We start from the raw sequence: 23,732 nt of genomic DNA, 5'->3' as shown, positions 1-23,732 counted from the left end.
CCCACTAGTGTTTAGTGAGTCCATACATTATCTGATAGGGAAAAAAATACTTCTTATCCCAATAGATATTGTTAAGATTATATTAGAAATTTGATACCAGATCTTGCTTAACAAGTATCCCTATAGTTTTTTTAAAATTTCTTTTCAGTGTAACAGTATTCATTATTTTTGCACCACACCCAGTGCTCCATGCAATCCCTCCCTAATACCCACTACCTGGTTCCCCCAACCTCCCACTGCCCCGCACCCTCAGGGTGATTTTCAGAGTCCATAGTCTCTCATGGTTCACCTCCCCTTCCAATTTCCCTCAACTTCCTTCTCCTCTCCATCTCCCCATGTCCTCCATGTTATTTGTTATGCTCCACAAATAAGTGAAACCATATGATACTTGACTCTCTCTGCTTGACTTATTTCACTCAGCATAATCTCTTCCAGTCCCGTCCATGTTGCTACAAAAGTTGGATATTCGTCCTTTCTGATGGAGGCATAATACTCCATAGTGTATGTGAACCACATCTTCCTTATCCATTTGTCCGTTGAAGGGCATCTTGGTTCTTTGCACAGTTTGGCGACCATGGCCGTTGCTGCTATAAACATTGGGGTAGAGATGGCCCTTCTTTTCACTACATCTGTATCTTTGGGGTAAATACCCAGTAGTGCAATTGCAGGGTCATAGGGAAGTTCTATTTTTAATTTCTTGAGGAATCTCCACACTGTTCTCCAAAGTGGCTGCACCAACTTGCATTCCCACCGAATTGCTAAGGAAATGTTGAAGAACAAAAATAAAACTGGCGGCATCACATTACCAGATTTCAAGCTTTACTACAAAACTATGATCACCAAGACAGCATTGTACTGGCATAAAATCAGGCACATAGACCAGTGGAACAGAGTAGAGAGCCCAGATATGGACCCTCAGCTCTATGGTCAAATAATCTTCGACAAAGCAGGAAAAAATATACAGTGGGAAAAAGACAGTCTCTTCAATAAATGGTGCTGGGAGAATTGGACAGCTTTATGTAGAGAATGAAGCTCGACCATTCTCTTACACCGTACACAAAGATAAATTCAATATGGATAAAAGACCTCAACGTGAGACAGGAATCCATCAGAATCCTAGAGGAGAACATGGGCAGTAACCTCTTCGATATCAGCCACAGCAACTTCTTTCACAATATGTTTCCAAAGGCAAAGGAAACAAAAGCGAAAAGGAACTTTTGGGACTTCATCAACATCAAAAGCTTCTGCACAGCAAAGGATACAGGCAACAAAACAAAGAGGCAACCCACGGAATGGGAGAAGATATTTGCAAATGACAGTACAGACAAAAGGCTGATATCCAGGATCTATAAAGAACTCCTCAAACTCAACACACACACCAAAAGAATAATTGTGTCAAAAAATGGGCAGAAGACATGAACAGACACTTCTCCAATGAAGACATACAAATGGCTATCAGACACATGAAAAAAATGTTCATTATCACTAGCCATCAGGGAAATTCAAATGAAAACCACATTGAGATGCCACCTTACACCAGTTAGAATGGCCAAAATTAGCAAGAGAGGATGTGGAGAAAGGGGAACCCTTTTACACTGTTGGTGGGAATGCTAATTACCAACTTTTTTAGTTTATACATAACCTTGAGGCAGTTGTTTAATAGCTCCAAAATCCTGTCTTTTTACATACAGAATAGTATTTTTACATACCTAGGTTATTGTAAGAATTACAGATCTTCTTATGTTTGTGTTATATTTATTAAACACTGAATGAATCCTGGGTTTACTATTATTGCTATTATGAATACCTTATTGGCTCTGAAAAGAAATAAATAGTAAAATTCTCTGAGTGAAGAGATAAGATTAACATATACAAATTTTATTTAAGGCATCTCACATTTTTCAGCTACAGCTTAGACCAATAAACTTACTGTAAAATTCCAGAAAGCAAATATTTTAAATTTTGTGGGCCATAAGATCTCCATCACAGCTACTCTAGTTGACCAGGATAGCCCAAAACCAGCCATTCACCATACATACATGAAAAGGCATAGCTAAGTTCTAACAAAACTTTATAAAATAGGCAGCAGTCTAGATTTGGATTACAGGCAGTACTTTGTCAATCTCAATGCTGTATAGTATTCCCAAATTACAAATGAAGATATTATTGCTCAGAATGTCTAAGCTAATTTCTTCAGGTTACATGACTTATAAGAAGGAGATCAGGGATGTAAGCTCAGGATATTTCCCCAAGCTTATGTTCCTCCTTCCATGCTAAATTGTGTAAATTAGCATCATATACTTTATATCTATTTAAATCCAGGATTTATAGTTCAGAGGAGAGATTACAACTTAATACCTAATTTAGTTTATAATTTAAACAACAAGCAAATAATTTAAGTAGAACCAATCAATATTTTAAGGCTTGTGCTAATTGTAAAATTTATAGTCTCAAAAGTGTTTGATAGTATTATTCTGGTGAGAAGTTCACAAAAATCAAGCTGAGAATTATCAAACAAGTGTCAAAATTTTATTTTAATCTAAATTTCCTGGAAAATGGTAGTAGATATTTTGTTTTAATTTGGGCTTCCATATTCCAGAGATTTGGCACAAGTATTTACTGTATTGTCAGAGGAAGGAACTAAATAATTGTATCTCTACAGAACAGGAAATAAGAATTTTAAAATAGCCATTTTTCCAATTTAATTATTATAAACACTGCTTTAAAGAACGTCCACAAGGCAAGGGAAACAAAAGAAAAAATGAACTTTTGGGACTTCTTCAAATAAAAAGCTTCTGTATAGCAAAGGAAACAGTCAACAAAACAAGAGGCGATCCACAGAATAGGAGAAGATATTCACAAATAACACTACAGACAAAGGGCTGATATCCAAGATCTAAAAAGAAGTCAAACTCAACATCCTAAAAACAGATAATCACATCAAAAAATGGGCAGAAGACATGAACAGACAGTTCTCCAAAAAAGACATACAGATGGCTAACAGACATATGAAAAAAATGCTCATCCTCATTAGCCATGAGGGAAATTCAAATAAAAAACCCACACTGAGATACCACCTTACACCAATTAGAATGGCAAAAATTTATAAGGCAAGAAACAACAAATGTTGGAGAGATTGTGGAGAAAGGGGAGCCCTCTTACACTTTTGGTGGGAATGCAAGCTGCTGCAGTCATTTGGAAAACAGTGTGGATGTTCCTCAGACAAAAATAGAGCTACCCGGTGACCCAGCAATTGAACTACTGGGTATTTATTTCAAACGTAGAGATGTAGTGAACAGAAAGTCCCCCAATGTTCATAGCAGTAATCACCACAGTCGCCAAACTGTGGAAAGAGCTGAGATGCCCTTCAACATACAACTGGATAAAGATGTGGTCCATATGTACAATGGAATATTACTCAGCCATCAGGAAGGATGAATACCAAACTTTTGTATCAACATGGATGGGACTGGAGGGCATTAACCTAAATGAAGTAAGTCAAGCAGAGACAGTCAATTATCATATGGTTTTACTGGTATGGAACATAAGGAATAGCATGGAGAACATTAGGAGAAGGAAGGGAAAAATGAAGTAGGGGGAATCAGACAGGGAGAGGAGCCATGAGAGATTGTGGACTCTGAGAAACAAACTCAGGGGTTTAGAAGGGAGGAGGTAAAGGGATGGTGAACATGGTAGTGGATATTAAGGAGGGCATGTATTCCATGGAGCACTGGGTGTTATACACAAACAATGAATCATGGAACACTGCATAAAAAACTAACCACATACTGCATGGTGACTAACAAAGCACAATAAAAAAATAAAAATTAAAAATTAAAAAATTAAAGAAAGTCCACAAAATTATTAAATATTTAGAGCAGTTTTCCATTGGGTAGAAAAGGAAATGAAGAAAGAAAGGAGGGAAGAAAGAAAGAAAAAATTTTTCAACTGGCAATTTTTATCACAAATTCACAACTAGCCTTCACACCACACTAAGATTCACAACTAAGTGATAGGATCAAGGCATGGCCAGGCATCTGTACTTTAAAAGAAAAAAAGAAAGAAACTAGAGCTTCAAGTGATTCTAATCCCCAACCCCCACGGACATAAGTCAAGTTTTCACAATTTTGGCACAGAGATAGAAATTTCACAATTAAAAAAAAAAGAAATTTCACAATTTTGGCACAAAGATAAGAAAAAGAAGAGCATGCAAAGGAATGCAGAAGGAAAATATTTCCACAAAGCCATTTGCTTGTAAAACTAGAGGAGCTGAATTTCTTCAGTACTTGCATCCAGTGGGATTTAAAGCCTGGAGATTTAAAGGTCAACAGGTTGGGCTCTAATAGAGACCTGAAGGTACTGCACTGTTCTGGAAAGAAGACCGGCAAATAATTCAGATGCAGACAGTGTAGAAACTGGGACCTAAAAAATACCTGTGGCACACATACACTGGAGATTATTCACTCTTTTTGGAACCTATCCCCAAAAGTCCGTGTTCATGGAAACAGCTCTTTAGGAACAAAGAAGATGACGGGTGCCATATCTCTCCTCTGCCCATCAGGATAGACACAGAGCTACTTGTGAAAAGCAGCTTAGGTTTGACACTGGCTGTCTACCTTGCTTATTCAAAGTTGTACACTCCTGGGCTCTTGCATACTGTCACTCTTGGTCAGGCCTTCCTTGGTCCCAGGATAGGTTTGTCAAGCAAACAACCTGGAGTGGACAGTGTGGAAACAGCAATCTGAAGAGCACCTGGCACACACAGTGGGGAGATTATTTTCTCATCTCAGAGCATGTCCCTGGGAAGCAGCATTCACAGATATACCTCTCCAGGGACAGAGTAAGTGGCTGGCATCATTTCTCATGCTCATCCCTCAGCATAAACAGTCACCCATGGGGAAACAACATAGCACTTACACTGTCTGCCTAACTTTCTTATAGCAAGTGCCAACCCACTGCATTTTGGAAGGACTGCCTCTCTCAATCAAGCTGGCCTCAATTGAGTCAGCATGGGGCCCCTGCACCAGACCAGCACAAACCCTTGCCCACACTGTATCCTGACCAGAGATTCTGCAGGGCTTCAGTTCTGGTGGAGGTGATGTCTGGTCTCATTTCAAAAGCAGACCAGAGCACACCGACTTAAAACTGGTCACCCTGTGGCCAAGGACCGAACACTGTCCATTGCAGGAAAGGAGAGACTTTGCAGATAACTTGGCTGAAGGATAGAGCAACCAAGACAAAACAACAGACTGCATGCTTCACACAGCAGAGACTTTTTCTGAAGCACTAGCCCTGGGTACTATGTGACCTCTTCTTCAAAGGACATTACTTTCAGGAGCAGCAACTATAACAGGTCTTTCTAACACAGAGAAGAATGGGGGGTCTTAGGCAAAATGTCAAAATGCAGAAATTTATTAAAAAATAAGGCATAACCGGAGATCTAAGTGAAACATATAAGTAACATGCCTGATGAACAATTTAAAGTAACATAATTAAGGCACTATATGACAAACCCACAGACACATTATATCAATAATCACAATAATCACTAGGTTTAATAAAAGAATAAAAAACATCAGTGAGACCAGAGGAAAAAAAGGATCAATCAGAGATAAAGAGTGCAATAAATGAGACTGCAAATACACTGAATGCAAAGAACAGAGGCTGGAAGAACAGAGTAATGAATAAGTGACCTAGAAGACAAAATAATAAACAATAATGAACAATAATGAAGTTGAACAAAAGAGAGAATTATGGAAAAAGATAATAAACTTAGGGAACTCAGTGAGTACATCAAATGTAATTAATATTCTTTTGTAGGAGTCCCATAAAGAAAGAGACAATGGGGCAGAGAAAACTCATTTCAACTAATACCTGAAAATTTCCCTAAAGCAGGGAAGTAAACAGACATGAGATCCAGGGGACACAGAAAACTCCAATCAAAATCAACAAAAGCAGGCCACACCAAGACACAGGGTAATTAAATTTGCGAAACATAGCACAAAGAAAGAAACTTGAAAGCAGCAAGATAAGAGAGTTCTTAACTTACAAGAGAAGGACTATAAGTCTAACTGCGAATTGGCCCACAGAAATTTGGCAAAACAAAAGAAAATAGCAAGAGATATTCCAAATTTTGAGTGTGAAAAATGTGCACCCCCAAATACTCCATCCAGCAAAGCTGTAATTCAAAATAGAATGAGAGATAAATAGTTTCTTGGAGGAACAACTATTAAAATAGTTTATAATCACTAAGCCAGCCCTTTAATGCAAGACACTTAAAGGAGACTATTTGAGTGGGAAAGACCACAAGTAACAAAGACAAAAAAGGGTGAGACAAAATCACCAGAAGAAAGCCACAATGGGAACAAATACATACCTATCAAAAATTAGTTTGAATACAAATGACTAAATGCTCTAATCAAAAGACATAGGGTGGGGTGCCTGGGTAGCTCAGTCAGTTAAAATTCTGACCTTTGATTTCAGATCAGGTCTTGAACTTAGGGTCATTGAATTCAAGTCCCTCATTGGGCTCCACACCGAGCATGGAGCCTACTTAAAAAAAAAAAAAAAAAAAGATACAGGGTGTAAGAATTTATTACAAAAAGAACACCCAACTATATACTGCCTAAAAGAGACTTATTTTAAATATCTAAGGACATCACAGATTTAAAGTAAATGGATGAAAAAACATGTATCAAATGAAAGCCAGAGTAGAAATATTTCTATTATACATTCAAAAATTTAGAATGAAAACTACAAGACACACAAAAAAGGTATTATGTAACCTAAAGGAGACAATCCAACAACAAGATAGAACAACAGTAAATGTTTATGCATCTAATGTGGGAGCAGCCAAATATATTAAAGTTAATAACAAACATAAATGAACACATGGATAATAATATAACAACAATAGAGGACTGGAACACCTCACTTACATCAATGGACAGATTATCTAAGCAATTGGCTTTTAATGATACATTGGGCCACATGGACTTAACATATAGAGCCAGAGCATTTATTTCTAAAACAGCAGAATACACATTGTTTTGCACATAGTACATTCTCCAGAATAGATCACATACTGGTCACAAATCAGGCCTCAAAAAATATTAAAAAATTGAAGCCATACCATGTGTTTCTCTGACTACAAAACTATGAAACTTGAAGTCAACCACTAGAAAAATCTGGGAAGACCGCAAATGCATAGAGGTTAAACAACACTTCTACCAAACAATGAATAGGACAACCAAGAAATCAAAGAGAATTGGAAAAGTACAAGGAAACAAATGAAAATGGAAACATGATAGTCCAAAACATTTGGGATGCAGCAAGGGTAGTCCTAAAAAGGGAGTACATAGCAATGTGGCCTCCCTCAAGACACAAGAAAAGTCTCAAATACACAACCTCACATTACACCTCAAGAAGCTAGACAAAGAGCTACAAGTAAAGCCCAAAGACAGCAAAAGAAAGGAAGTAATAAAGATGAGATCAGAAATAAATGACACAGGAGGGCGCCTGGGTGGCTCAGTGGGTTAAGCCGCTGCCTTCAGCTCAGGTCATGATCTCAGGGTCCTGGGATCGAGTCCTGCATCGGGCTCTCTGCTCAGCAGGGAGCCTGCTTCCCTCTCTCTCTCTCTGCCTGCCTCTCCATCTACTTGTGATTTCTCTCTGTCAAATAAATAAATAAAATCTTTAAAAAAAGAAAGAAAGAAATGACACAGAAACTAATAAGAATAGGTCAATGGAACCAGACTTAACAAAAAAGAAAAATGACTGCAAAATTTTTTTTTTAAAAATCACAAATGAGAGAGGAGAAATAGCCACCAACACCACAGAAAAACAAACAATTATAAAAGAATATTATGAGAAATTATATGCCACACAAATTTTACAACCAAGAAGAATGGATAAATTCTTAGAACATAGAAACTACCCAAACTGAAACAGGAAGAAATAGAATCTTAAGCACATCAATAAACAGCAAAGAAATTGAACCAGTAATCAGAAAGCAACAAACAAACAAAAGTATAAAACCAGCAGCTTCACAGACTAATTCTACCAAATACTTAAGGAAGCATTAATACATATTCTTCTCAAACTATTCCAAAATATGGAAAATGAAGGAAAACTTCCAGATTCATTCATTTAGGCCAGCATTACACATACCAAAAGCAGGTAAAGACTACTAAATAAGAGAACTATAGGCCAATATCCCTGATGAAGATAAATATGAAAATCCCCCTCAAAATATTACCAAACCCAATTGAAGAGTACATTTTAAAAAGCATTCCTTATAGCCAAGTAGGATTTATTCCAGGGATGCAAATGTGGTTTGGTATTTGCAGGTCAATCAATGTAATACACCACATCAAGAGAGTTAACAACAACAACAAAAAAATACCTGTATTATCATGTCAATAGATACAGAAAAAGGATTCGACAAAGTACAACATTCATGCATGATAAAAGCCCTCAGCAAAGTAAGTTTAGAGAGAAGATATCTCAACATATTTAAGGCACTATATAACAAACCCACAGCCACCATCATATTCAATGCTGAAAAACAATAACCTATATATAGGAAGCCATAAAGATTTCACCAAAAAAACAAAACAAAAAAACCCAAGAGAACTGATAAATTCAGTAAAGTTGCAGAATACAAAACTAATACACAGAAATCTGTTGCATTTCTATTCATTTACAATTGTACCAAGGAAAACAAAATGAAACAGGTAAAAGACCCTTCCTTTGAAAACAACACTAATAATACTAAATTTGAACATATTTTCCAGAACAATAATACTAAAACTAATACATTTAATACACTAGTACTAAAATTTATAAGGAATCACAAAAGACTTCAAACCTCCAAAGGATCTTGAGAGAAAACAAAACAGGAGGTATCAAAGTTCCAGATCGTGATAGACTTCAAAGCAATAGTAATAAAATGATATGGTACTGAAACAAAAATGGACACATAGATTAATAGAGAATAGGGAACACAGAGATAAACCCACAAGTATATGGTCAATTAATCTTCAACAAAGGTAATGGCAAAAATAAAATCTCTGTAATAAATGGTGTTGGGAAAACTGGACAGCAACATGTAAAAGAATGAAACTGAACCACACAAAAATAAATTCAAAAGACCTAACCATGAGACATAAAAGCATAAAAGTTCTAGAAAATATAGTCAGTAATCTCTTGGACGCAACACTTACCAACACATGTCTCCTGCGGCAAAGGAAACAAAAGGAAAATTAAACTTTTGGGACTACATCAAAATAAAAAGCTTTTGCACAGAGAATGACATCATCAACAGTACAAAAGATAACCTACTAAATAAGAGAAAACATTCATAAATTATATAACCAGAGAATAGCCAGAATTTATTGAAAATATCCAGAACTAAATAACAAAAATCAGAACAGTCCAATTTAAAAATGGGCAGAAGACTTGAATAGACATTTTTCCAAAGACGACAGAGTTGGGTAACTCTTTTCATGCGTCTTCATGAAAAGATGCCCAACTTCAATAATCCAGGAAAATGCAAATCAAATCCAGAATTGGAATGGCTAAAATCAACAACACAAGGAAAAACAGGGGTTGGTGAGGAAGTGAAGAGAAAGGAATCTTCCTGGGTTGTTGGTGAGAATGCAAATTGGTGTAGCCAGTTTCCTCAAAAAAATTAAAAACAGAACTACCCTATCATCCAGCAATTGCACCCCTGGGTATTCATCCAGGAAAAACAAAAATGTGAATAAGAGATATTTGCTCCTATTTTGGGGGGTGCGGGTTGCAACATTATTTACAGTATCCAAAGTATGGACAGGAAAAGACAAATACCATACGATTTCACTTATATGTGGAATCTAAAAATAAATGAACAAACTAACAAATTCAGAATCTGAAATACAGAGAGCTGTATTGGTAATTTCCAGGAGGACAGTGGGGGTTTCGGATTAGTAAAAGGGGATTAAGAGGGACAAATGTCCATTTATAGAATAAATGAGTAATGGAGATAAAAAGTACAGCATAGAGAATATTTTATTTTATTTTATATTTTTCAGTGTTCCAAGATTCATTGTTTATGCACCACACCCAGTGCTCCATGCAATACGAGACTCCTTACTATCCACCACCAGGCTCACCCAACCCCCACCTGCCTCCCCTCCAAAACTTTTATTTTATTTCTCAGAGTACACAGTCTATCATGGTTCGTCTCCCCTTCCAATTTCTGCCAATTCACTTTTCCTTTCTAATCCACTTTTCCTTCTTCTAATGTCCCCCATGTTATTCCTTAACTTTTCCATAACTGGAATTAAATAATGAATTGTTACTGTTTTTTGGGTTAGAAAAATCCAACGTTGTTATGTAATCTTTTTCCCAGTAAGCAAACTATAATAGATAGCATTACTTATTTATTATTACCATTTATTAATAACATTTTTCTTTTACTGATTTTTTTAAATTTTATTTTTTATTGAAGTGTACTTAACATACATATAATTAACATACATGCTAATAGTGAAGCCCTTTGATTCAACAATTTTACATGTTAGTCAATGCTCACAAGTAACTGAAACCATATGATAATTGACTTTTTCTGCTTGACTTGTTTCACTTTGTATAATGTCCTCTTGATTTAGGGCAGGTCAAGATGCCAGGGTTCTGGGAACTAGCCCTGCTTTAGGCTCCCTGCTCAGCAAGGAATTTTCTCCTTACCTTCTGTTATCACTGACCCGCTCACCACATGCACTCTCTCTCTCAAATAAGTAAATAAATAAGTCTTTTTAAAAAATGAGAATGCTTTTGTGGCTTGTTTTTCTGTAAAGGCAATTTTTACCTTTTTGTCAACTTTTTAAATGAATTCTGTTGATAGGAATGGCACATAGCAGCAATGTTTAATAGGTAACTTTATTTTATGACACTGTTTTTACAAAGAAATAGACTCTACATTTTTCTATGGTACCTACTTTAAGATTAAGAAAAATCATTTATGAAAACCAGGTTGAGTTTAAGTTCCTTGAACTTGAGAAAACATAAACCTTGGAAATCTACCAAGCCTGTACTTGTTATTGCATGCAGCTGTATATATAATGTCAATAGTGAATCATTATGGAAACTACAATTAGAATGTTATCAAATATGCTAACTTTTGTTTTCCGTATTTTAATGTAGATACTAATTGCCAGGGAAAGAGACTGTACTCAGTCTTGATTCAATGTCATGCTCAGACTATATGCTACAGCTATTCATAGTATATTTCAGAATTTCACTTGGAGTAGGCTTTCTATATCTAAGTTTGTGCTCATTGGACTACCTGAAGGGGGAAAAAAAAAAAAAAAAACAGAGGAGGATGAAGCCTGGTTTTTCAAATAACATCACTTTCCAATGAAGCTTTCTCTGAAAGCTGTCCCTGCCCCTGGCTGATCTGAGATGTTGCTAAGATAGATGATCCCATAAATTGCCAAGGCAGTCTTAAGGATTTGCTCTAATTAGTGTCCATATTTGCAAAGTTTTTGTTTTGTGCTATGGCAGTTTACCACAAAAGGAATTTTTTCCTTACAACTGCAAAGCTGTAAATGGATCAGGAGTTTCTGTGTTTGACTCACTATTAGTTACTTGACACACTATTGGATAGTCAAACGGACAGCAAACTAGTGACAAATGAGAAGTTTTGTGACTATGATCAAATTGAATTTGTATTTCCCCAGATTATATAATTAGATGCATATTATTTTAGTTAGGATGCTACACACAGTAAAAAAAAAAGTACGTGTTTTAAAGAATAATTACTTATTTTAAAGTTGAAAGTTTACACAATTCTTCCTTTCTAAAATGAGCATTACTGGAGGGGCAGGTAGGGGTATGGGATAACTGGGTAATAGGCATTAAGGAGAGTACTTGATAGAATGAGCACTGGGTGTTACATGCAACTGATAAATCACTAAATTCTACCCCTGAAATTTCTAACCCACTATATGTTAATTAAATTGAATTTAAATAAAAATTTTAAAAATAAAATAAAATAAAATGAGGTTAGAGATGGGTCTACTTCTGTAAGGTTGTGATTACTAAATGGGTAAATGCATGTTATTAGGACAATTTCTGGAACATAGTAAGAACTTGATAAATACGCAATATTGTTATTATCACTAATTTTACATTATAAATCAGCTTTTAAAGCTGATTGTTCATTGAGCAGATATTTAGCAGACTGACCAATTTCCAGATACTTTTCTAAATCTGTTTCAAAAAGCATGCCTACTACAGAGGCCAATGTAGAAAAAAAGTTGTTTAATATGGAGCATGCTCAACATATCCTAAAAAAAACATCTCACAGCGTGGTCCACTCCAGCTTACCTGGTATTGTATCACTGAGCGTTTCAAAGAACTGTATCACAGGGTGATCATGTTCCTCAGGAATCATACAGGATAGTGATTAGTAAGTAAGATGTTCATCTTGCTCTGTGGTGAGAGATGGCGCACGGGTAAATTGCATATGTTAGACTTTGGAAAGTTTTATATTGAAAGCTTTCCTATGGTGCCCTAATTCTGCATAATGTCTGCTTTTAGCTGTGTAGTGTTCCATGGGGAACTAAAATAATGTTTCTTTCCAAAGGTAAGAACTGTAGGCAATGTTTATTGACTACTGACTATGTATTAAGATTCTAGTTCAACATAAAAGGACATATATATATATGAGTCCATTTTATAAATAAGAAAACTGAGGGACAAAGCATGTATGTCGTGTTGTGTATGTGTGTGTGTTTGTGTGTGTGTGTGTGTATCAACAGGATTTTCTTTAGGCAAGTCATTAACAAAATAATTATTCTAAATTCTGGCCAGAAAAGCTTTGCATCTCTGGAAGAGAATGTTTGTTGGCATAGCAAAAATGATGAAGGAAGTCTGCCCTATTTGCCAGGGTATTTGGACTATACTTCTGTTACAGTGTTAATGCTACTAGGCCTTTTCCTATCAGTATTTGTGAGCTCATTTCATCCCTTTGGTAGGTTCTAAATTTCTTAAGGATGGGAACTTACTGCTTTTACCAGGGCATGGAAGAGTACTTACCCTAATGGGTGATAAATAAATATTTACTAAATTGATTAAAATATCTCCAAGCTAATTTTTAATCATTATTTTTAATGAATTAAAATTTTTAAAAATCAGCTTACTTCTTTCAATAGCAATACTCTTTGAGTAAATTTATGTTTACTCATTACAAAAAATGATTAGGGGTTTTCATCATAAAGGTACTAGAATAACGTTACTGTGAATACTGCATGCCCTGCAAAGAATATTTATAAATGTGTGTATAGGAAAAAAGAAATTAAGTATGCTCTTAATATTTTGAAGATAATAAGGTAGAATTTGCCATATTAAAGACTGGTAAGCGAAGGAAATGATTTGGGTTTAAAATGTACATGTTTTGGGGGCGCCTGGGTGGCTCAGTGGGTTAAAGCATCTGCCTTTGGCTCAGGTTATGATTCCAGGGTCCTGAGATCGAGACCCACACTTGGCTCTCTATTCAGTGGGGAGCCTGCTTCCTCCTCTTTCTCTGCCTACTTGTGATCTCTGTCTGCCAAATAAATAAATAAAATCTTTTTAAAAATGTACATTTTTTTCAAATGAAAATCTATTAAATAAAAATTTTCTTTAGAAGGGGCAGCTGGGTGGCTCAGTGGGTTTAAGCCTCTGCCTTTGACTCAGGTCATGATCTCAGGGTCCTGGAATGGAACCCCTCATCGGCCTCTGTGCTCAGTGGGGAGTCGGCTTCCCTCTCTTTCTCTGCCGGCTTCTCTACCTACGTGTGATCTATCTGTCAAATAAATAAATAAAATTTTTTAAAAAGTTTCCTTTAGGAAACAAATTTAATAATTTTTAAATTACTATATTGTTAAGCATATCATATGATTTCATTTCAAAATGTTTTTGGTAGACTCAATAGAAACAAACGTCCAGATTTTGATTTGAAGTATAAAATCAGTATTCAAGCTTCCAATTCATTTTTTAATATAAGCATTTTTCAAAAGTTCAGTTTCAGTGACTGTATATAGTCAATGTTTTACTTTACCGAACTCATGTATAAACTATCACAAAAAAAGATTTGAGATACTATATTTTAAATTCTGTCCAAAGCAATACTGTTATTTTCTTGCCAAAACATCTGTTTGTAGTTTGTAAATTCTAAATTCTCTCAAGTGATATGAAATTTTATATTTAATTCACAAACAACAGATACTTTTGAAAAACATTTTATTGGATTCTAGTCGTACTTGTTTTTTTTACAGAATTTATTGGTAAGCCTACTACAGAACAAATCATTGTGTTCTTGCATTATTTCTAAAAGGAACTGAAATAGCTACTCCTCTCATTTTCTGATCTTTTAATCCTGAAAAAAAAAAGAGCAAAAGAAACATTTAAAGTATTTTACAAATATTTTTAGATAGTACATGTACAGTAACACATATAGCTTCAGTTTTACTTGAAAAATGTACTACAAATTGAGTTGAACTTTATAATCTCTGAACTTTGTTGTTTTATTGTTGTTAGATATGAGTTGTCCACAAAGGTAACCCCTCCCTCAGGACCGCTGAAACCTATTATATAATGTTAAAATTACAATGGGTATCTTTCTTTGAGTACTTCCTGCCCACTAGATTCTTGGTTATTTTGTTTCTATAAAGTAAATATAAATAAGTATAAAATAAAACTCTAAGAAGTTATCCCTTTATAATCTAAATTTGGAAAAACTATGTTTTAAATAGTTGAAACTACGTATCCAAAGTCACCTTTGTGTAAATAGTTTTATATGTTATGAACACACAGCCTTATTTACTATTAAAGAAATGTACTTTCTATATAGCTTATATATATATATATATATATATATATATATATGTATATGTATATATATATTCTATATACATTATCTAGAATCTGTATCTCTTCATTAGAGAACATAAAGTTTAGACTAAAATAATTGACTACAGGAGCACCTGGGTGGCTCAGTCAGTTAAGCAGATGCCTCTGGCTCAGGTCATGACATTCTCTCTCTCCCTCTGCCCCTGTCCCCCTGCCCCTGTTTGTGCTGTCTCTCACTCTCTCTCAAATAGATAAATAAAACCTTTTAAAAATTGCCCTTTCCAAACCTCTAAATAATAAATAAATAATAAATAAATAAATAATTGACTCTAGCTACTACATTATGTGTTACACAATGAATTCTCAAAAATTAAGTTCCATATCATAAATACTCATAAAATTCTATATTGCATATAACAAAATTTCTAATTATGTAAAAATAGAATGTAAAAATTGTAAATGTAAAAAATTGTAAAATGTAAAAAAGTGTAAAAGTTGTTTTATTATTTGTGCTATAAATACAAATGATTGGACAAAGCTTTTAAAGTTATCCAATCCATCACCTTTGCCCATTTTAGAGATGAAAAATAAGCACCTTAAATCTGAAAGAACTTTTGTAACAACATTTTCTTCTTTGGGGCAAAGCTAATATTAGAACCTACATGTTCTGGCTACTCACCCAAGCTACTTAGAAGCCGTCACTGCTTCTAAGTGGCAAAGCACTAACTGCATTTGTAAATTGTAGAAATACATAAAATTCCATACACAGCACTGAGATTTAATGAGAATGGGTGAGAGTCACCCTACTGTATTTCTAATTCACTTGTAGAAATTTCCATTAATGAAAGATTATTTTAAGCTAAAACTTGGAAAAGTTATTATTGTAAATTAATCAATTCATCTATTAATTCTAGCATTCATTGCTAGGATTAAGGTTAGGTTCAAAGGCTAAAATCTGCCCAACTTAGCTGACTTCAATTACACTGAAAACTGGCCTTACATAGGTCTCCCTTAGGTATTTAAAGAAACTTCCCACATATTGTGTTTTATTTTCCATTTTGCATTCTCGTCACTCCCCAAATCACTTTTAGTATCCTTCAGTGTAATTCTAGCTGCTGTTCCTAATGAAATGATTGAAAGCTAAGGAAGACTGTTGGCCATAAAATGAAAGCATTCTGGTAGTCTATATTGTTGCTGAAATTCAAAATTAAATAGATATTGAACCTACCATAAATATGCCATGTAGATAAATACTATTTCCCAGGTGTCACAGTGGCTTCAAGGGTTACTCACCACTTCCTCCCGCTTGGTCTTGTCTGTTGCTGGCCAGGCTTCCAGAGGCAGGTCAGGAAGCATAGGGGGCAGGGGCTGTATGGGGAACATCGGAGGCAGAGGTGGCTGTGGCGGCAGGGGCTGGATGTGGTGCACGGGTGGCTGGGGATGAATGGGCTGGTGAGCCTGTGGCTGGACGGGCTGGGGCTGGAAGGGCTGCTGGGCTGGCAGAGGGAGGTTTGGCTGGTGGTGTTGGGTTGGAGTCATGGAGTGTTGGCCAGGAACAGGCATCATTGGTTGCTGGGGGACCACGGGCTGCTGTGCTGGCATCATGGGGATGTGGTGATGAGGCTGTAGGGCATGACTTGGGAGATTCTGCTGGGACAGCACGGGAATGATTTGGTGGTGCAGCCATCCACCCATGGGTTCGTAACCATAGGAAGGGTACTGGTGAGAAACAGAGAGTCAGGTTTACCATTGGCCCCATTGACTTCCAGCTGGAAAAGTAGTCATGTTTTCTTTGTCATTAGGGTAATATGAATATTTATTCATTTTTCCTTGTATAAGAAATTCTAACTGTTCACATGATATGATATGAAACTAGATTTCACATTAATATCCGTATGAGGTAAAGGTATATTATTTCACTTAAAAGAAAAATGAAATACATGCTTAAAATTCTAAGGAAATAAAGAACAAAAAGTCTGCATACCGGATGCCTTATGTTCTGGTACCATTTCAGAGGTGTAAGGACCTTAGGAGAAAGTAACATTAGAACAAGTTTGTTTTAATTTAGTTGCATGAAATGCAGACTCACTAATGCAGTCTTCCCAAAATTGGGAGCCTGAAAATGTGAGTTCTACAGAAGAAAGAATAAGGTAAACGTTTGTCAGATACATCCTATGGTGAGGCAGTGTATTACATCCATCACATACATTTCTCATGTTTTCCTACATACTCTGAGGCAAATGTCATTACTGTCACTTTTACAGACAAGGTCATGTGGAGTTAAAGAGGCTTATAATCTTACTGAGGTGATTTTGTTTAATTCCACAGCTCCAGTTCTTCTTTGCAAGAGCAAAACAAAACAGAAAAATTAATGTCGTATAACATTAATTTTTGTCTTGATGTCACAATGAAAAAATAAAAGTGAAACATTGTGTCTCAGTGTAAAACACAGTCAAATATTCTGGTCAAATATGCCAACCTTTTGAGATATAACAAAATCATGCCTCAAATTGTTAATACTTTTCATCAGTTTGTATAAGTAAACAGATTCATGAATTATCTTCTGAACCTATGAGAGATCTTAGTTTCATTTCTCCAAAAATAAAATTGTACTTGAGTAACCTCAGGTCCAGGGATACACTTATGTAGTAGTATAGCATTTATGTCAATACAAGAAACAATTACTAAACTTGCTCAAGTTATATGTGACAAAGCACTTTTCATATAGCTTAACTATTTCACTCCTCAAACTATCTGAAGTGTGGGCATTCTAATTATTTCCCTGCTTCAGGTAATGAAACATTGTCATTATTTCCCTGCTTCAGGTAATGAAACCAAACAAAGCTCCTGAGAGAAAAACAATTTGCCCATAGTTCCTATGGCTAAAATGTAGTTGAGAAGAGCTTTAAACCTGATTTCCAGAAAGCATGCTCTCCATTGCTCTGAGAATGTCTCATAGACTTCTTGGTCATTGAACATTCAATAAAGAGAAACAAGGGAGACCCACAGAGTGTGAACATCTTAGAATCATGAGTTGTTTAACTGTAAAGGACCTTAAATAACATCATACCTGACTTCCCCACCTTTTATAGGACCGGAATAGAACAAAGCTGTCCAGCCAGAGCACTTTCTGCACTACCATGCAGCCTCAGCCTGAGTGGTAGTTGATGATGGATAGCTTTATAGCCATAGAGGAGACACTGAGTCAAAGAGGCCAATTAGAAGTATGCTGGGGCAGTGCAGGCTTGAGGCAACCCCTCAAATGAGAAATGGGGTAACATGAATTGGAAAAGTGGGACTAAGAAATATCTTGAAGAATCAACACAGTATTCTTTGCGGACCCCAGAACATTGTTAATTCAAACGATGGTCAGAATTAGTAAAGAGAAAAATTACCTCATAGCTGAAGTTGATATAACCAGGGTGCCCAGGATGAGGTGGTAGCTTTTATGGAGGGAAAGGAGAAGCAAGAGGGTGGGGAAGAGAAATAGCAAGGGAGAGGAAGACAGAGGAGGAAGGAGGGATATCAGAGAAAGAGAGGGAGAGAGGAGAAGAAATTAAGTCAATATGCAATTGTCCACATTAAGAGAAACTACTTTATAAGAATCTGTACAGTGCAAAATACATTTGAAGTCTACTTTTGTTTGAACCTGTATGCTGTGCAGGAACCTTTTAAAGAGGTCCAGGACAACTAAACGACTTTCCCAAGACCTGGAAACAAAAACCAGTGCACATTTAGCCTCCAGTGATCAGACAACGCCCACATCCATATGGTCCACTAATCCTACTATAATCCCAACCACCGTTTTATATCTTACTGAAACTCACTCCATTTTGGAAAAAGAGGTTTATTGTTCTTACACAATTATGAAATATCAAGAAGAGGAGAACTGTCTCACAAATCTTTTCTTACAGATAAGAGGTAGATAGTGATTAGTTATCAAAGAGGTTCCTTACAAATATCATGCAAACCACATTAACAACAACAGAAGAAATAACTACCTGTGAGTTATTGATGAATATGAAAATATGGGTGTGTTAAAGTGGAAACACTATCAATCCCTGGGAAAGTGAAAGAGTTGATTTATGAAATTTAAATCGATTCTTTTAATTATTCTATCAAAGTTTTTATGACAGAAAAAAATTAAAGTTCAAAATAAAAAGATCCTAAATAGTTATCTGCACCAGGACTGTCTGTCCCGTCAAAAAAGAGGCCATGTAACTGATGCCTGCAGTAGACAATGCTTGTTGTCCCTAGATAGGGAGAGAGAAAGATGAGAGAGAATCATGCAGAACATCTCCCAGAAACATCAAACTAATTAAAGCTATATTATTTTTAAATGCTCATATTTTCTAAGAGGGCTTTTTGGCTCCCACCTGACTGTGAATTATTTTAGTCATGCAACTTCCTTTCCTATACCTCCTTTATATAAGTCCCCAGGGAGTGGGTATGTTGAAGAGTCGGAAAATGGCTCTATTTGTAATTTAGGGATCTGTTAGGATATTGGGAATTGCCACAATGTAGGATTTCAGGAACCAGAGCACGAAATCTTGGTCTTTGGGAGAGAAATGAAGAGAAGAGGTAGCTCTGCTGGCTTCTGATTTATCAACTGCTCTTTATGCCACCAAAAAGCAGCTGGGTTCTTTGTTGCAGCTATCATATCTTATGTACATATGTCTAAAGAGAATGGCCCTGATTTCCAGGTTCTTGGTACATTTGAATGTAAAATATATCCATGTGGATTTTGCACAACCACATGGGAAGTCAAGAGTTTAGCAGGTGCACCCAAAGGGATGTGGTCTCTGACAACAAGATGAGATGGTTCAAGAAGGAAATTCCTAACACCTAACTAACAATCCCTACCTTCTGAAGGAACACAGTACTAAGGTTTGCAGAGCAGGAAGAGAGTTGGATTCTTGTGAGAAATTGTGTTTTAGAGAAAACTTGTGTTTTGTAGTATTTGCTCAGGGCTGTTAGAGGCCTTTCTCTGGAGGCCTTTCAAGGGTGCCTCAAAAAGTTCCTTCAACTGAAGATAGGCAATGATATGTACAGAGTGATTGTTTTCACATACTCTCCTGAAGTGTTTGTTAAAAAGCAAAGTTCTGGACACTATGCCCACTCTGGCTATACTAAATCAGAATCTTGGGTAGAGGCATTTGAGAATATTTCTTATAACAGGATTTTCCAAGTGTTTCTTTTTTTTTTTTTAAGGTTTTATTTATTTATTTGACAGAGAGAAATCACAAGTAGTCGGAGAGGCAGGCAGAGAGAGAGAGAAGGAAGCAGGCTCCCTACTGAGCAGAGAGCCCAATGTGGGACTCGATCCCAGGACCCTGAGATCATGACCTGAGCTGAAGGCAGCGGCTTAACCCACTGAGCCACCCAGGCGCCCTTTCCAAGTATTTCTTAAACACAGAGATACTTGAGGACATCAGATCTCATACTATCTTAAACTCTAAAGTTAAACAGCTTTGGGGCAGATTTTTATGTCCAAGCTTGTGAAATTGGAAACTGACTGATATAAGGAGCATTTTACTCACAGGCATAGTGAAGGCTGCTCCCAAGAGGCAGGCAAACAAAATCCAGGCTCCCATTTCTCATGGACCTGAAATATAAGTCAACATCTGCCTTTCTTGTCTCATCTCAAACATGAACATAATTAGTGCTTTATAATATATATATACTTCACATTAGTCTATTGCTTGTAAAGAGTTTGGGACCATCCATTGTATTACTTTAGTCACATGAAATCTCTAGTTCTTAGCTCATCTTGTTTCTTGGGCCACAGCAGTGTAAAGATGCTTTTCATTTATATTTGACCTAAACAAACATAGAGAAATGAACCGCTTATCTTTATGTAATTTGAAATGCTGTTTTCCTTTACCTCTCCAGCCTATATAGTCATCTAAGGTCACAGGAGCTAATTGTAACTTTCAAGTGATGATTAAAGACTGCTGTTGACTCTAGTAGTTCAGCAGATCATTAAGGTATTTACAATTATTGTATAGCATTTTATACTTTCAGAACAAGGAGCCACAGAAATATTTCTATTATCGTTCACTGGGCAATTGCTTCTACTAAAAACAAAAATTAATCATCTGAGAAAAGACGTTACGCAAATTGCCAAAATAGATTGAGGGAGTAGGATTTAGCGCTACATGTTCCAATGCTGCAGTATCATAGAGAGGCCTTTAAGTAACATCTCTGAGCTCTAGGGGTTGACATTGCAAAAAGATGTAAACAGGACCTCTCCCAGAAAGAGAGGTTTCTAATTTTCCTTGATTCAGGTATTATTTCATTCTTCAATGAATTAAAATGATTGATTTCTACCAAAAAGCTTCCATCATTAGTCGGTGATATCTTTCCTTTGTTAGACACTGCTCTGTAATTACTCCATAAATTAGACACATGGGATATGAAGCAAGATCCAAACATCCTAAGAAATACACATTGCTTCAAGGCCCAATTATTGACCTACTTTGAAAGCCGTAAGTAGGAAAACCTTAGCCTTTTCTATAGAAAGTGAATATAATGTATAATAATGCTGATCCAAGAACCACAAAAAGTTTGTCCATATTCTGTTTTTTAACAAATTAGTTAGAAAACATTTTTTGATGATCCCATTTTAAAATAAGTTATTTAATGTACTGAAATAAAATGTTTTTCAATGTTGTAAACTATACCCTGAAAATATTATTTTAAGTTAATAGATAAGTAATTAAAAGTAGCAATATTATTGTAGTTTGGATGTTATTGTAGTCAGAATATTCTTTTGGGTTCTAGAACTAAACTTTAATATATATATAGTATATATTTATGTATAAAGTATATTTAATATACTTTTTATATTTATATTATATTCATAATATATTATATTTATATATTTTTGTATAATTTAAATATATTTTTAATATATGTACACATACAAATGCCTTGCTGCATTTAAAAAGTAAAATTTTCATTTAAGGAATCAAAGACCAATTTGATTATGGTCCAAATGAATTAATTGATTCTAGACAGTATGTAATATTATAAATGGGGAATACATTTGCATCTGTGAAATATAAAATACAGAGAAATAAAGAAGCATAATAGGAAGGAGATCAAATATTTAAAAAGAAAACCCATGTACCTTTTAATGTTTTCCTCTGAAACAGGATGCTGGATCTTTTAAATTTCTTCTAAGTATGAGCTCAATTTATACTATTTACAGCATCTAGAACAACCAATCATATCTCTGAAGGAAAAATGTGTTGAGTAGATCATATTTCTGAAGGAAAAATGTGTTAAGTATATCATGAATTTTTAGCAAGCTTGGTTAAATTTAAGACAGCTTTATAGTTTAATGAGTACATGTAGTCTTTCATTATGGGCAATAATAGGTTTAACAGGCAAAAGAAGTTTAATTGCTCTGTTTTAAGTCTGTAAATTAGCTGATGGCACATGCTGATATATTCAGGATTACTTTAAGAACCTGTTATGTCATTGTGGCAGGTATAATTTCAGAATCACCACTACTATATTTTCTTTCATGGAAAGTGTGTCCTCTGTTCCCTGTAATTACCCCTTGATCACCATTTTGGTATCATCCAAAGAAGGAACAGCAATCTATCTTCCTCAGCCCACCCTTAAAACTACTTGCTATCAAAGGAACCAAAACTCAGAGGCAACACAGTGGCGATACTTTTACTAATGATCTGAAAGAGAAGGCAAGAGACAAAACTCACACCAGATCACACGTTTAAACATCTATTTGTAATTCATTTAAATACTTATCACAGGATATAGTGACATGATTATCTCACTCCACATAGCAACAGACTTTCTTTGTATTATGGCCTTTCTCATTTATTTGTGCTTTCTTTCATTTATTAAACTGAATTTCTCTTTCTTTTTCAGAACCTTTTAACTGCCTGTTTAATTGTACCATCCCAATATTCTAAGAAGTTTCTACTTCACCTAAACAACTAAAGTTCAATTCTTTCTAAGAAAATCATGAGTTACATGTTAAATTCATGTTATTTCTTCTACACTACCTTGTAAAGCCCTTGGATTTATTCTTTTGTTCTATAATCTGATATTCAATTAAAATATTATAACTAATGTCTAGTAGTAATTGATAAAGTTCCTAGCAAAGGAACTTTTTCCTTAACAAAGGAAATACTGAATATATAGTCAGATACAATTCTTAGTAAAGCTAGATTTCTTTTATTACTTAATATTTGTAAACTTTAATGTACATATATTATTAAATAGATGATCCATACTTGATGAATTAATTTCAAGAAGAAAACATTCATGAAGTCAATGTAATTATGATTAAGATCTTGGACTTAGGCTTATGTGAATTTTGACCCCAGCTTTATCAACGATCGAGATACTACTGACAAATTGCTTAGCTTGTCTGAGTTCCAGTTTCCTAACCCTTGAAATGGGCAAAGTCATAGAATCCACCTAAGAGGACAAGCATGAAAACTAAACAAAGGATATCCTTGGAAAATCGAAAGTATTTATCACCTTCCTTAACTCCATCACATGGACACAGAAAATGTTTAAAAGATGCAAATAAGTAAGAATCTAAAATGATTTTAGGCAGTAAATTAGTAGGGTTTCAAATGACAATTGTGTTCATGGTTATTTTTATTTATGATTATATTTATTGGTGAATTTTTATATTAGAGGTGAGAAGGACTCCTTTTGAAAAGGGTTGTAAAAAATAAATTTCAGGAAAACTGGCCATTAACTTATGTGAGGAAAGAAGCCAAGGTGATGAAACACATAGGAAAGAGAAGCAGGAAAGCATAGATTACATTTTCTCTTTCAATATTTTTACTTCCTTTTATTTAACTATAGATATT

The 23,732-nt window shown here is 35.4% G+C and overlaps 1 protein-coding gene and 1 long non-coding RNA gene across 3 annotated transcripts in view; one reads left to right on the top strand and one right to left on the bottom strand.

The window, feature by feature from the left end:
• The window catches only part of LOC309856894, an 81,275-nt gene that overhangs the window by 20,759 nt on the left and 36,784 nt on the right, over positions 1 to 23,732 (top strand). The window lies entirely within an intron of this gene.
• On the bottom strand, positions 16,126 to 21,326 carry LOC309856891 (amelogenin, X isoform-like). The gene is made up of 4 exons (XM_082718692.1): positions 20,415 to 21,326; positions 18,270 to 18,317; positions 16,859 to 16,900; positions 16,126 to 16,593 (listed from the first exon to the last, which is right to left on the bottom strand). The coding sequence occupies exons 1-4, from the start codon at positions 20,466 to 20,468 to the stop codon at positions 16,153 to 16,155; spliced, it is 585 nt and encodes a 194-aa protein (XP_082574818.1). The 5' UTR covers positions 20,469 to 21,326; the 3' UTR covers positions 16,126 to 16,152.

Source organism: Mustela nivalis (genome assembly GCF_964662115.1).
Source record: "Mustela nivalis genome assembly, chromosome: Y".
NCBI lineage: Eukaryota > Metazoa > Chordata > Mammalia > Carnivora > Mustelidae > Mustela > Mustela nivalis.
Note: the sequence above shows the minus strand (reverse complement) of the source record. Positions and strands in the feature narration are given on the sequence as shown.